We start from the raw sequence: 14,940 nt of genomic DNA, 5'->3' as shown, positions 1-14,940 counted from the left end.
GCCACTGCACTCCAGCCTGGGTGACAAGAGTGAAACTCCTTCTCAAAAAAAAAAAGAGTTCTTCTCTAACCCTAAATTCCATCTGAACTAAGAGGGGTGGATAATCACCAGAAATCTCCACACATACAGTTGTGGTTATTCTATTTCTATACTTCACTGTTGTGCAAAGCCCAAGTCCAGATCCAGTGTGGGCTCTGTGGAAAATCCCATCTGCATGGGGACCTGGGGCTCCCAACTGTCATTTGTCTTAACATGGGGAGGCTGTGATGGCTGACTGTGGGCCAGCCCTGCTTGCTGAGATAACCAGGCAAGGAGGGCCGTCTTCTACCACAGCACAGGGGCTGGCCCCGGAAAACGACGGGGCTGTCACCTGAGGGGCCGCTCACCGGTCTCCCCAAAGGGCAGGGCTTTCTCCCATGGCCTGAACTGCGCCGCACTCCCTCTGTGTGATGGTGGAAGAATCGTGGACTTTGTGTCAGGCTTGGGAACACTGGGAGCTGTGTGACTCTGGTCTCTCCACACTTTCTAAGGGCCTGCTTCTCCCTCTATGAGTCAGGATTCGTCAGTCCTACCTCACAGGCTGGATGCGAACATGGAACGAGGCCACGTAGGTCAAGGGCCTGATGCAGTAGAGGTGAGAGGAGCAGGTGTTCAGCCTCCCCACTGCCCACTTGGCATTTATGCTTTGGAGTGTGGCTGCTGCTCCTCATGGCAGAAGGTACCTAATAGTGGTGGTGTGAGTGTGTTTGTATGTGTGTGTATGTGTGTGTGAGAGAGAGAGAAAGTGTGTGCCTGTGACAGAGATAGCTCATTCATAGGAGCAGCCAGGCCCTGATGAGGTCCTTGCCTTTCTTTCTTTCTCTGCCCTGCTTCAGGGCTAGGAAGGAGGCCAGCAAGCGAGCTTGACCTTGGGGACCAGATGCCCGGGTGCTGTATCCCTGACGACTGTCTTTGAAGTCAGGTATCCTTCAAAATATGAGGTAAGCAAAGGATACATGCAAGTAGAAAGGTCATGCTGCCGATGACAGAGATTACCGGTTGTGAGGAAAAACTCACCTGAAATTTATTAGTAGAGTTAAAAGGGATTTCAGCTACTTTGCGGTTTCTTTTTCTAATTTCCATCACATCACCCAAAATGACCTCTGAGAATTTTAAAAGAGCAGTTTCTGAGGCATCTCCAATCACAGCTTTCTGGGAATCAAAGAAGAAAAATATTTGCAGCACATATTTAATGAACCAACATGCCCTCAGCATAGGACCCAAAACACACCTCCTGATCCCATTACCATCTAGTTGGAGAGACATTATCACGTGATCAGGGAGGGCTGCAAGACCCTGGTAAGCGTGTAAACAATAGTGCCACCTACTGGCATTAGGGATATTTGGAGAAGCTGGACCTCTGTGAAGACTGAAGATTTCGTGGAAAAAAGCAGCTACGAACTAGATCTTGATAGATAGGTGGGTTACCGATACACAGAGAAGAAAGTCTTCCAGAAACCAGGATGCGGGTGCAGGGGCATGAGGGGCAGGCTCGTCTGTGAGTGTTCAAGGTAAAAGCGGACGTGGAGGGTGTGGCAAGACCTGGAAGGCCCTGAAAGGTAGCCTGAGGTCTAGACTTGAGAAGCAGAAAACAGGGAAGTACAAAAAGATTTTGAGCAAAGTTAAGTGACTATAAAAGCACCCTTAAGGGAAATTAGTGGCATTTGAGAAAGACTCCAGGAGGGATAAACTGGAATCAAGGAGGTTTAATTCCAATCAACCGGTAATCAGCTATTTAGATGGAAGGTACTGCTGACAAATAGTGAAGTTATGTATATTTTGAAGCAAGAATGATAGAACTTGGTGACTCACTGGATATAAGGAAAGGATAAAGTCAAAGATGACTGCCAAATGTTCTGTTCCAATGACAAATAGAATGGTTATATCATAGAAAATTAGAAAATTGGGGCAAGGCACTGATGTGCAGCTAGGCTGGGTACGGGTGGAAGTTAACGAGCATGATTTGTGCAACTTCCTAGTGGAAGCACACAGCCAGCCGGACATTCAGGTTGGAGTTTAGGTAAGAAATTAGAACTGGACATAAAGATTTGGAAGATATTGACAAAGAAGCAATTGGCCAAAAAGAGCATTCATGAGCTGTCTGACGGAGAGAAAAGCAAACAAACAAACAAAAAAGTAAGAAAGAAAAAGAGTCAGGGAAGGAAACAGATGGCAAATAGAAAAGCCAGTAGAACCGAGATTCACTGACTCATTGAGATGGAGAGGAAAAGGGAGGAAGGGAAGCGGAGGGGGGAGAGTTTATTGTATGTTCCGATATTCCAAGACCCCTTAGAGCTTTGTCTGCAGCCATATTCTAGTTAACAGGAGTCCTTTTATTTTTATCCAATCACATTTTAAATTTCCATGAATGGCATGTATATTAAAAGGAACTTTGATTACATCCACTTAGCTGACAGAAAAGTCAGGAAAGTAACTTAGAGGTGCATTCATTTCCAGAATTTTCCAAAGACCCTAAAGCAATATTCTGAAACCTTTTAAGCATCTTTGTATTCTCAAAGCTAGTGTGCATAAAGAAAACTTTCTGTATGTCTTGTGAGTCCAACTTGCTCTTGCAAGCACTGAACAAACTTTAAGCAACTGGAGAGACGAAATCAAGCACCCAATCAGACCCCAGCAAGCGACTACAAACTGCCTGTGATTTAAGACCGAGTGCTGCAGAAGCATTACCTTCATGATGGGGACATTTTCCTGTCCTGGCTTGAACTCCGCTCGGTTACATAATGTTATTATCTTGGATAAGGAGGCCCAAGTCCTAGAGCTTTGGTCAAAGACTTGGTCTGGAAGACAGAGAAAGAACGGTGGCTGCTGTGGGTTGAGCTGGCTGTCCATGAGTCACTGTCCAGCAATCCTCCGGCTACAGACCCTGCTGTGTGCTCAGCTCAGCCCCAGGATGGAGTCCACAGCTTTGGCCAGACCGAGCTCTCCATAAGACTTACTTGAATGGTCTTCACTGGTGTCAGCCACGAATATCTGATTGTCAAACCACAGATGGGCCACTGTCATCCTGTTCTGGGTCAGTGTCCCAGTCTTGTCCGAGCAGATGATGGAGGTGGAGCCGAGGGTCTCCACAGCCTCCAGGTTCTTCACCAGGCAGTTCTTCTTGGCCATCCGTTTTGCTGTCAGTGACAGGGTCACCTAGCAGGAGAGGGAAGGACGCTTTGGGAAAAATCTTCATTTGAACTCAGGTCCAATAATACAGAAAGAGCCAATGTGAGCTGTGATTGAATTTTAGGAGACAGCTGGACTAGTTCTAGGGGAGAGGTGTGGTTGCTGGTGCAGCTAAGCTGACCTGGTGACTTATACACCACCAAGAGCCCTCTATGCCACAATCCTTTTTTAAAGATTAAATATGAGACACTGTTCTTGTTCCTTCATGACTTGAAGAAAACAAGGGACCCACGGGCAGCAAACACGGACACGCTGCTGTGGCTGGTGCTCATGTACAATCATGACACTTCCTGTGGTCCCTAAGCAGGAGTGTGTAAGAGACTGACCAGTGCATGCCAAAGAGGTTGTCCCAAAGGACACACTTATTGCTTTGAGGAATTCAGCAGCCTTTATGTTGTTTCATTTTAAAAGCTCCATATTTTAAAGATGCTTTTAAACCCCCAGATCTCAAAGGGTTCTTTTGGCTCCAATTTCCCCAAATTACTATCTCCTGGAGTCAGAAGAGACCTGGACTTCAAAAACTTCTTCTCTTTTCTTTGGTCAGGACAATAGCAGGCCAATGATCATGTAGTCACAAAACTGGAAACATAAACCCCCTCCTCTCCTACCTCTTGGGACCCCCACAGGAGAGACTGAGGAGGAGGGCGCTCTTCTCTAGGGACTGAATGACATGGGCCCATACAAACAGCTGGGTCTAGGGTTGGCCAGGAAAGGGCTGGAGTCCTCAGCAGGAAAAAATTGGAGGAATTTTTTTTTTTCCCTAAGAGAGGTAAGTGGAGTGTGGCAATGTGCCTAAATGCCTAAGTTGTAGAAACTGCCAAAGAAATGTGGGGAAGGCATCAGGCTTCTAGAAAACCTGTGAATGGTGGAGTCTGTCTTATCTAGATCTTAAGGGGCAGAGTAAGCTGTGTGAATTGCAGATTGAAAGCATAATGTTTTCAAGGAAAACGCAGTCAAATATTAAAAATATGACCATTTTTTTTTTTGTCTCTGTAAGGAACAGTCTATTCAGAATGTTCCACGGTTGTCCCTGGTGGGGAGGGCGTGGTGCTCTGGAGTTAGGGGAGATTGCAGTTTGTGTGGGCGCCTCCCCAGCACCAATGCTTTGTCCACAGAGCCGGGTGCAGGCTGTCTAACGGCATGGACTCACAGTGACAGTGGCCAGGAGGCCCTCAGGCACATTGGCCACAATGATGCCAATGAGGAAGATGATGGAGTCCAGGACTCGATACTTCAGGGACACAGCGATGATGAAGAAAAGGACGCCAATGGAGACAGCCACTCCTGCCACAATATGAACAAAGTGCTCGATCTCAATGGCAATGGGCGTCTTCTCATTTCCAACTCCTGAGGCCAAGGAGGCAATATGGCCAATGATGGTGCGGTCACCCGTGTTGATGACCATGCCGGTGACAGTGCCTACAGGGGAAGTAGACATTTTATTCCAGGGGTCCTCAGCTAGGAGGGGAGTGCAGCCAGCTTGCAGCCCTCTCTGGGGGCTGGCACAATCAATAGGCACACCACATTCCAGAGGCAAAGCATCGTCCTCTAGGCCCTTCAGTTCCACGATTCCTCTGGGATGAGCTTTGTAACAGGGTGTGGCAAAGGACAGACCTGAGAGCCCAGGAGGGAGAAAGGACACAGGTGGACATGTGGGCTGAGAGCCAGAGGCGTTTTACCTTCCAGACACGTTGTGGAATAGAAGCAGATGTTCTTCGTTTCCAGGGGGTTTTCATGGGTAAACTCAGAGGAGCGGGGCTGGGGCTCAGACTCCCCCGTGAGAGATGAGTTATCCACCTAAAAGAAACGTTGAAAATGGTTCACAGCTGGGTACCTCATTCCCTGCCTCTTATACTGATGCTGGGAAAGACCACAGAGCCAGCGAGTTTAGAACATGGTCCTTGGGATGGATGCCCCCTGATGCTTACCCGACACCCTTGAGAAGACAGCACCCTGATGTCTGCGGGGATCTGGTCTCCTCCTTTGACCTCCACAATGTCCCCCACCACCAGCTGCTCTGAAGGGATGGTCTTCTTCTCAGAATCTCGGATGACGAGAGCTTGCTGCAGAAGAAAACCATGACAGATGCCTCAGATCCTGGAAGGACACCGGCCCTCCTCCCAAGTCTGTGCTGCACCGAACCCCAGGACAGAGGCCTTGGAACTTCCTGGTCACTGTCACTGTTGAGTCCATGCTGTTAAGCAGCCTGCATCTGGCCCTGTGGACAAAGTATTGCTGCTGGAGCCTGAGGCTGTCAGAATAGCAAGAATGAAACAGAAGACTGCTTCACCTGAGGCCTAAAGACTCTAAGAATTACTTTTTCTTGAGCTCATGGAGATGTTCTTGGAACAGAAGAGTCGCTGTTGGCCAGATCTGGCCAAGCCAGAGACCTGGGCCTCCTGGAAAAGGAGACCACTAAGGGTGAGCAATCCTGGCTGGGCGTTTGGGCAGAACACTGAAGATGGGGCTGGGGAGGGTGATAATCTTGCGAGTGTCAGGGAAACTTTAACAAGGTGATCTCCTGCTTCAAGCTTGGCAGGAGGCGTCTTTTCCACCCAGAATTTCTCCTCTAGCCCACAGTTCTCTGGGCCAGAGACAGTGTGGACACCTGACAGGGGTTTTTGGGGAAGAAGAGAGCACTGGGCTTCCCTGCCAAATGCATTCTGGGGCTCAGGAGCAAAAATGGTCACAGATAAACAATTGCAGGCTGGCCTCCTTGGCTGCCAGTGAAAGAACACTCCCTGACCTTCCACAGGTCCCTTCCAGAACCCAGAAGGACTATCCACAAACACTGAGGAGCAGGAACAGAAGATGCCTTGCGCTAACCAGCACTGCCCTGGGTGGTGCCTCATTTGACCATCAAAATCCTGTGAGGAACTGGGGTTCTGACAGATGGGTTAATTCGCCCACGATTGCTCCGACAGGGAAGGAAGTGGGAACCCGTAGCCCTCAGGGCCCTGTGCCCCTCCCAGCTGAGGCTTCCTCACCCAGGAGTCACCAGAGGCCAGAGGATAGGTGGCTGCCACTCACCTGAGGGATCATCTTATTGAAGCTGGACATGATGTTGGTGCTTTTTGCCTCTTGGTAATAAGCAAAGATCCCCGTTAAAATGACCACCAGGCCAAGCACACAGCCCAAGTACACCTGCATGAGAAGGAGGGCGTCAGTCAGAGAAACCGGCAGCGGGAAGCAGCCAGGCCCTGGGGCTAGAGCTCTCCACGGGAGGATGCAACGCTGGCAGTTATAACCTGGTATAATTTACAGGCCATGGAATTCACCTATGTTAAGTGCGCAACTTATTGATTTTTTTTTCTAAGTTTACAGAGCCGTGAAACCACCCTCCACCGCAGCCTCAGAGCATCTCCATCCTGCTTGGAGATCCCCCTGGTCCCTCTGCTGTCACTCCCTGCTCCTGTCCCGTGCTCTGGCATCATGGATCTGGTTCCTGCTTTCAAGGATGTGCCTGTTCTGCACATTTCATGTCAATCCAATCCTATGACATGTAGCCTGTTGCCTCTGGCTTCTGTCTCTTGGCATCACGTCGGCCAATTCAGTTCTGTGGATTTGGTACTCATGTCTCGGCAGGCACAGCCGCTCTCCGTGTTAAAGGAAGAGGTTAGCTTGGGGGAGACAGAGCCCCACACTACTTCATATGGATGCAGATTTTCTCCCCCTTAAAAATTCAAGGTGTCTTGTGTATCCCTCTTCATGCCCACACTGCCTCTGGAACATCAGAAAGCCAGATAGAATTTCTGTTTTACAGCTGGGAAAATGCCTGACTTTCCCACACCTAGGCAGTGGCATCCAGCCCCCAGCTGTGTCCCCGAGGCCTCACTGGATGGCTCTGCCAGCAAAACCAGGAGGGGACACCCCACAGCCTTACGTTGTTCAGGGATGCAGACTTGTCGCTGGAGTACTGAATCCCATATGCAATCCAACAGAGAAAGGCGCCCACCCACAGGAGGATAGAGAACCCCCCCACCATCTGCTTCAGGAACTTGACGATCTCAGGTGTCTGCTTGGGAGGGGTGAGGGAGTTGGGCCCATCCCGGGCCAGGAGCTCAGCAGCTCTGGTGCTGGAGAGACCCTGGGAAAGCCAAACAAAGCACATGCACAACCAAAACAAATATGAATTAGACATTCCTCCTCCCTCAGGGGCTGGGCTGCATATTTTTGCAGCTTGGGGTGAGGCATTAACATGCCCAAAGAAGGTCCCGAGAAAAGCAGACCGTGCCTCACTTCTCCAGCTGCCCAGCTTTTTTGAAAGACTATGTAATGCTTAATACCAGCCAGGCACTGTGCTCTGTATATTCACTCATTTAGTCTTTAAAATAACCCTTGAGGCAGGGGCCATTATTCCTTGGTCTCATCATTCGCAGAGGTGGAATTTGAGGCACAGAGAAATTACATAACCTGCTGGAGGGACCTGGCCTGTCAATGGTAGCGACCAGGTTCAACGTGGTGACTGGGTTCAGAGCCACTGCACTCTGCTCTGCTAAGGGGTTTTAGTTTCTTAGAGGTTTATCTGGCGAGGGGACTAATTTGATGAAGGAGGACTTGGAATGAAGAAGCTGCTCACCAGGGCTAAGGGCAATGCAGTAACTCCCCAGGAAATAGGGAAGCTTCTGGAATTCTGCATAGAGAGCATGTGGCTTTAGTTTCCATCCTTACACCTGCTCCTTTTCTACCTTTCTACACATCCAGCCTAAGTTCTCATTCATCTTGACAGGCATAAGTCCTACCCAAGCCCTGAGCCCATGTGAGCAGCCCCTGCCCTGGGGGGCCTGCCATCCATGAGGCACCCTCACCTTTGAAACCCTACATGTTCACAGGAATCTCCCCCCACAAACGATCTTTGGTGGACAAGTCTGTAGACAGCTCTTCTCCCTAATTACGTTGTAAGCTACTTAAAGGGCAGGACTCTGTCTTGGTCTTTTTTTTTTGAGACAGAGTCTCGCTCTGTTGCCCAGGCTGGAGTGCAATGGTGCGATCTCGGCTCACTGCAACCTCCTCCTCCTGGGTTCAAGCGATTCTCCTGCCTCAGCCTCCCAAATAGCTGGGATTACAGGCAGCCGCCACCACACTTGGCTAATTTTAAAAATATTTTTAGTAGAGACAGGGTTTCACCATGTTGGCCAGGCTGGTTTCGAACTCCTGACCTCAAGTGATCTGCCCACCTTGGCCTCCCAAAGTGCTATGATTACAGGCCTGAGCCACCATGACAGGCCAGTCTTGGTCATTTTTGTGTTCTCTCCTGGGTCTCATGCTTTTTCTGTGGTAGTGATTCAAATATCTATTGAATGGCCAGATTCAGGCTCACCACCTCGATCCCATGTCCCTCCACTTCAATTCCTTTTCCAGAACCCCAGACTCATCTTTCCGAATAACTGCGGAACATTTCCTCAGGGGTGTTCCGGAGAGACTTCTGGTATAACTCACAATAAGTTCATCATCGCCTCCACCCTCCTGCCTTCCCTGCTGTCACCTCCCTGCCCCCACCCCAGCCCATCACCTGACCAGCTCTCCTCCTCCTGCTGCTATGACGTGACTAGCGAGATGAGGGGCTCAATAAAAATCCCCGCAAGTCCTGCTGGTTGTGTCTCTCTGCAATATCTTTCTTTCTTTCCTTCCTTCCTTCCTTCCTTCCCTCCCTCCCTCCCTCCTTCCTTCCTTTCTTTCTTTCTTTTTGAGACAGAGTCTCGCGCTGTCGCCCAGGCTGGAGTACAGTGGTGCGATCTCCACTCACTGCAAGCTCCGCCTCCCAGGTTCACACCATTCTACTGCCTCAGCCTCCCGAGTAGCTGGGACTACAGGCGCCCACCACCACGCCCGGCTAATTTTTGTATTTTTAGTAGAGACGGGGTTTCACCGTGTTAGCCAGGATGGTCTCGATCTCCTGACCTCGTGATCTGCCCGTCTTGGCCTCCCAAAGTGCTGGGATTACAGGCGTGAGCCACCGCGCCCAGCCCTTTTTTTTTTTTTTGAGATGGAGTTTTGCTCTTGTTGCCCAGGCTGGAGTGCAATGGCATGATCTCGGCTCACCGCAACCTCCGCCTCCTGGGTTTCAGAGATTCTCCTGCCTCAGCCTCCCGAGTAGCTGAGATTACAGGCATGTGCCGCCACGCCCTGCCAATTGTTTGTATTTTTAGTAGAAACGGGGTTTCACTATGTTGGTCAGGCTGGTCTCAAACTCCCGACCTCAGGTGATCTGTCCATCTCAGTCTTCCAAAGTGCTGGGATTACAGGCGTGAGCCACCACGTCCCGCCCCTGTAAGGTCTTTCGACACTATTTCAGATCCTCATTTCACAGTCCTGGGCTATTGTTCCATTCTTCTAGACCCTTCCATTTCTCACTTTAAAAAAAGAATCTTCTACGAGAACTGCCTTTTGAAAACCAATGAAATCACCTCCCTGTGTGGAAACTATGTCCCTTCTGCCTCTAAGACAGCTCCTACTCATTAGTTTAATGTGAATACTTTGACAGGTTCACCCTTCCTGGCTTCACTCCTGCTGCACCTGTCCCCTCTCCACATATACTAGCTTCCGGCAAGCCCAGATTCTCTCCAAGCAGACTCTGTGCTTACTGGCCCTGGGGTCCCCCACCAGCTTAAATCAGAAGCATTTTGAGTCCCAGTGCAAACATGGCAGCAGCCCGAGAGCCAGCTCTGGCCCCTTCCGTCAGAATCCACCTTTCTCCCAGCATAGCGTTCCTACTTCTTGTGGCCATCCCAGGGGGATAGAGTGACTCTCAGGACACTTCCGTACACATTTGCCTCCCCTACCCGGCCACTTTCTCCTTGAGGCCAGGGGTCATCTGTCCCTCTTGGTCCCCCTCACTGCCAGGCCAGTGTGAGCCCCCAGAGCAGGTTTTTCTGTTGACTTGAACTGTGTCCAGATGCAAATAACTGCAGTCTCAAAGGTGCTGCAGGGGCCCCTCCTCCTGAAGGTGCCGCTACTCTTCCACACCCCCCCACGCCACACACAGCCTTCCCTCTGTAGAGTTGGGAGGCTTCTCTTCCAAATCCTTCGTTCCCATGACTCACCATAATGATATCTGTGCCATATTTCTCTTCCAATTCCCTATTGCTGAGTTTGTGGTCATCCTGAAGTCCATGAAAGGAAGAACAGAGTGAATTAGATAATTCCAAAAGACTCAAGCCCCAAGCTTTGACCAGCCATGGAATCTGGGAGTAGCAGCCCTGAGGCTGGGAGGGGATCAAGGAGTGTGGGGGACGGGAGAGAAAGAACCCCTGTGCCAGGCAGCTGCCCAGCAAAGGATGGCACTGCCTCAGGAGTGATTGTCCCTGAGTCAGCACAATCCTGCACTTGCTGTTACTACCCAGAAGCTGCCTGCAGCTTTTCTGAACAAAGCCATGCACCTTGCTTCAATCTGAACTCCAGGGCATACAGGTTCTGGCACCCTCGTCTTCCAGGTGTCAGTGAGCTGGAGGCTTCCCTCAGGCCTGAACCCTAGGATTGGCTGGGGCTGATGGCAAAACCACACTAGAACCGCTTCCTAGGCTGGCACAACTCCTCCTCCTTCGCTGTGTGGGCTCTGGCAGGGAAGAGCAGCTTCCCTCACTCAAGCTGTGATGCTCAGGGAGCTCACTGGGCAGAGAAATCCTGCAGGTAAAAGTTCTGCTGAGTAAACCCACACCATTGTGGCTGCCACTTGTGAATTCTGCTACAGAATCATTAGACTACAGCAGGGTTTCTCACCTGTGGCCCTGCTGCTATTTTGGGCAAATAATTATTTGTTGTGGGCTCCACCCACTAACATCCTCCACTCAGTCGTGGTAACCAAAAATGTTTCCATTTTTCCCCTGGGAGAGGGGTGGGGGAATCCTCTTCTCCTCTTCCTTTGAGAACCACTGGGCTAAAGGACAAGAAGTCTCTTCCTGTAGCAGAAAACCTAGGGTAAGTCTTCCTCGCTCCCCCTAGAAAGTCCAGCACTCAGGGTTTTTTAAACCCTCATTGTCTGAAACAAAGATTGATACTGTTGACTGGTGCTTACATCATCTCTTTTCTTAAGTACATGCAAAAAATAGTTCCACGTTGCAGTAAGAGACTAGGCCTTCCAATAAAACAGAATTCATTATTATCATTATTATCTTGCTTCTAGCCCTCTTCTCAGCCAGATTCTGTTTTGCTCCTTCATCCCTTCTACTAATACTGATTGAGTGTGATATTGCTGGGGATTCAGAAGATTAAGGCTGTGTTCTGCACAGAGCACAGCACAACCCACTAAGTTTTGGGCAGATACAGGTAGTGGATGATCGGAGCCATTGTTTGCATGCATGGACCTCAGACTTTAAAGTCCCTTCACCATGGGCTTGGGGATGAGAGCATGGGGAGGGGTGGGTCGAGGTGGTGGTGTGTATCTGGGGTGCCCTCTGCTGGCCAGCACTGGACTAGCACAGGGCAGCACCCCACCCACCCCTCGGGTCATTGCCTGGCCCTTTTATCCAAAGGCCGGGATACTTCAGTTGTCATTAGGCACTAATTTGCCAAGAAACGTTGGGAGGCAAAAGCATTCAATATGCTGCTGAGAATTACAGGACCCTTGTAATGTCAAGGGAAAAACAGATATGTCTTCAATCTTAAATGCTAGAGATAATGGGAAATAATAAGAACTATCTATCGTCTGGTGCTGTGCTGTCTTTTCCCCCTTTTATCTCATTTAATCCTCCTAGTAACCCTAAGAGGTAGAAAAAAAATTCTTGTATTTTTCAAAATAGGAAACTGAACTTCAGTTACACTGGGATTTGAATTGAGGTCAGTCCAATTTCAGGGATGTGTTCTTAAATGTCTGTCATGATAGATACGGACAAATGCCCAGTGGTGTGCTGTGAAATGTTTAACAAACTCTCCAGGAAAGATAAATACAAAGCTCGGATTAGTAGAGTTTGCTGATTTCTCACTAGAACCAAATTTGAAGCTGCTAACAGGATGTCAGTCAGCCTGTCAAGTTTCTGAATACTTAACAAATGGCTCTCTAGCACAAAAGAGACTCCCCTCGGGAGTCACAGAGCTTTAAGATCTGCCAAGGACGGTGGGGACAATCCAGCCCATCTCAAGCTTCGTGTAGAAGTTTCCCCTTCGGTGTTCCCAAGATAAAATCTGTCACATTTCAGACCCAAGGCAGTTTTATTATTAAAGTGGCCAGTTTGGGCTGGACACAGTGGCTCATGCCTGTAATCCCAGCATTTTGGGAGGCCGAGGCGGATGGATCATCTGAGGTCAGGAGTTCGAGAGCAGCCTGGCCAACATGGGGAAACCCCGTCTCTACTAAAAACAACAAAAATTAGCTGGGTATGATGGCGGGCGCCTGTAATCCCAGTGACTCAGGAGGCTGAGGCAAGAGAATCGCTTGAACCCAGGAGGCGGAGGTTGCAGTGAGCCGAGATAGCACCATTACACTCCAGCCTGGGCAACAAGAGCGAAACTCTGTCTCAAAAACAAAAAAAGGCTAGTTTTAATAACTCCAGAGCTCTTCCTTAATAATAATAATATTGTACTCCCCTAAAGCACGCGAATTACAAAATCCTCATCTCATTTTTCCCCTCATAGAACCCCAACAAATTATTTATTTCCCATTTTACATAAAGAAAATGGACCTTCAGTGAGGGTCAGTCATTTGTTGCCAGTTTCAGCTCAGTGGAGAAGTGGGACTCTGATGGGGCCTGAGGTCCTCCCAATCCAAGCTCCACATTTTTACCACTGAAATTGCTTTTCCATGTGGTTTCATACCTGCAATCTAGCATGGCCTAGGGGCTTCAGTTTTCCTCCTCAGAAGTTACAGCTCAGATAGTTTTACTAATCAATTGAAAACTGGCAAGTGGTTACTTAACTCTCAACTGAAGCAGCTGCGGGGAGAGAGGTCTGGCCATGCCTGTGGGGCCTGGAATCAGAGGCTCTTCCTTCTGAGTTCTACAGGGCCTGCCTCCAACCAGAATGCAGGAATCCTGCAGAGGCCCTGACCTCTGGGTGGATACTATCACACCATTCAAAACACACACACACACACACACACACACACGCGTGCACGCACACACACACACCACACACATACACACACCACACACACAGCACACACCACACATACACACCACACACTACACACACACCACACGCTACACACACACACCACACGTACCACGCACATACACACACCACACACACACCACACACATATATACCACACACATACACACACCACACACACACACCACACACATACACACACCATACACACACACCAGACACATACACACACCACACACACACCAACATACACGCACCGTACACACACACCACACACATACACACACCACACACTACACACACACACCATATACACACACCACACACCATACACACACACCACACACCATACACCACACACCACACATACACACCATACACACACACCACACATACACCACACAGACACACCACGCAGACACCACACAGCACACACAAGGAAACCAATCTCAAGGGGATTTCAAATCCCTCAGACTGAATGTCTGTGGTAAGAGGTGGGTTCTAGGGGCAAGCTCTTGCCAGGAAGGGCCATAGCCGGCAGGACCCCTGTGGCTTAAGGCTACTGACCAGATGGAGTTCTTTCTGAAACTCCTCTTTGTGATTTTTCTTTTTGAGTTCCAGGCAGTTGTTCTTCAGACCCCTGTACTTCTCCTTGCCATCCCCCTTGTCTGTTTTCACGATGTCCTTAGTTCCGCTGAGCTCCACGGAGTAGATTTCCGGGGTTTTCTGAAAGAGAAGCCCAGGTGCAATTTTGGCCCCAAATGGAGTTTCCAAAGAGGTGCTGAGCGCCCCTCTGCGGGGTCAGGACCTGCAGAAGTCAGGAGCCCCTTCTCCCTTTCCTTCCCTCCTCTGGGGAGGCCGGAAGGAGTCGGACAGGGGAGTCTCTCCCCCACCTCCCGCTGACCTTGGCTTCCTCTCCGCCCGTGTAGAGAGGAGGCGGGGTGGACACAGGCCAGCCAGCAGCTCCTCAGGGTGACCCTTCTCTGGGTGGAGCAGGTGGGAAGTTATCCCCCCAACTTCTGACTGATGCCTCCAAGGAGCTGTGAGGTTTCCTTAGAACCTCGAGGTGCCTAAGGAACCTCGAGGTTTCCTCTGAGGTGTGCCTCCCAGAGGACACAACAGCTGTGCGTCCTGTTTCTTGGGGAGGGGGCACCCACTAAGCTTACGACCCTCGGTTCTGATCAGGGGGCCCTAACCGGAGGGCTTTTCAGACCGCAACGCATCCATGTCACCCCATCCTCCGAGTCGGAGCCCGCAGGTGCCATGGAGCGGGCCTAGGACCCCTTGGCCCCTCCTCGCACCTCTGGACTGGCTTCTTTCCCCAGCCAGCCCCAGCGGCCGCACGGAGCCGTGGCGGGGAGTCAGAGAAGCGGTGCCCAGGCCGGGGGGCGCTCAGAGGAAAGGCGGCCTCCTCTTGCCCCGGGACGGGGCGTTTCTTCTTTTCGCCTTTTCCTCGCTTCCTGTCAGCCTGCTCCGGTCCCCGGGGGCCTTGGCCCAGGGTCTCGCGTCCTCGGCCGGCGCGGGGGCTGCACGCACCTGGTGCATGCTGGGCTGGTGGCGCCGCGGGCTGCGGGCGTGGAGCGCGGATCCGGGACCGCAGTGGCGGAGCGCACGGTGGGGGGCCTCGTGTGGCTGTGGCAGTGGCAGTGGCTGAGGTGGTGGCGGTGG

General features: G+C 50.5%; 1 protein-coding gene across 2 annotated transcripts in view; it reads right to left on the bottom strand.

Moving 5' to 3' along the window:
* The window catches only part of LOC129047301 (potassium-transporting ATPase alpha chain 2), a 30,350-nt gene extending 16,351 nt beyond the window's left edge, over nucleotides 1-13,999 (bottom strand). The window contains exons 1-10 of one of the 2 annotated variants that reach the window (XM_024230904.3): nucleotides 13,840-13,999; nucleotides 10,272-10,331; nucleotides 7,112-7,315; nucleotides 6,259-6,372; nucleotides 5,157-5,291; nucleotides 4,908-5,025; nucleotides 4,379-4,647; nucleotides 2,997-3,195; nucleotides 2,728-2,837; nucleotides 1,057-1,191 (exon numbers count right to left, since the gene is read on the bottom strand). In XM_024230904.3, coding sequence (XP_024086672.3) covers nucleotides 1,057-1,191; nucleotides 2,728-2,837; nucleotides 2,997-3,195; nucleotides 4,379-4,647; nucleotides 4,908-5,025; nucleotides 5,157-5,291; nucleotides 6,259-6,372; nucleotides 7,112-7,315; nucleotides 10,272-10,274 — 1,287 coding nt within the window. In that variant the 5' untranslated portion in view covers nucleotides 10,275-10,331; nucleotides 13,840-13,999. Of the gene's footprint in view, nucleotides 1-1,056; nucleotides 1,192-2,727; nucleotides 2,838-2,996; nucleotides 3,196-4,378; nucleotides 4,648-4,907; nucleotides 5,026-5,156; nucleotides 5,292-6,258; nucleotides 6,373-7,111; nucleotides 7,547-10,271; nucleotides 10,332-13,839 lie in introns of those variants that run through there. The other variant, XM_063714815.1, reaches the window with a different exon arrangement.
* Between the last annotated feature and the right edge of the window lie 941 nt (nucleotides 14,000-14,940).

This window comes from Pongo abelii, chromosome 14, assembly GCF_028885655.2.
Source record: "Pongo abelii isolate AG06213 chromosome 14, NHGRI_mPonAbe1-v2.0_pri, whole genome shotgun sequence".
NCBI classification, from domain to species: Eukaryota; Metazoa; Chordata; class Mammalia; order Primates; family Hominidae; genus Pongo; species Pongo abelii.
The sequence above is the reverse complement of the archived record's forward strand: the minus strand, read 5'-3'. Positions and strand labels throughout refer to the sequence as shown.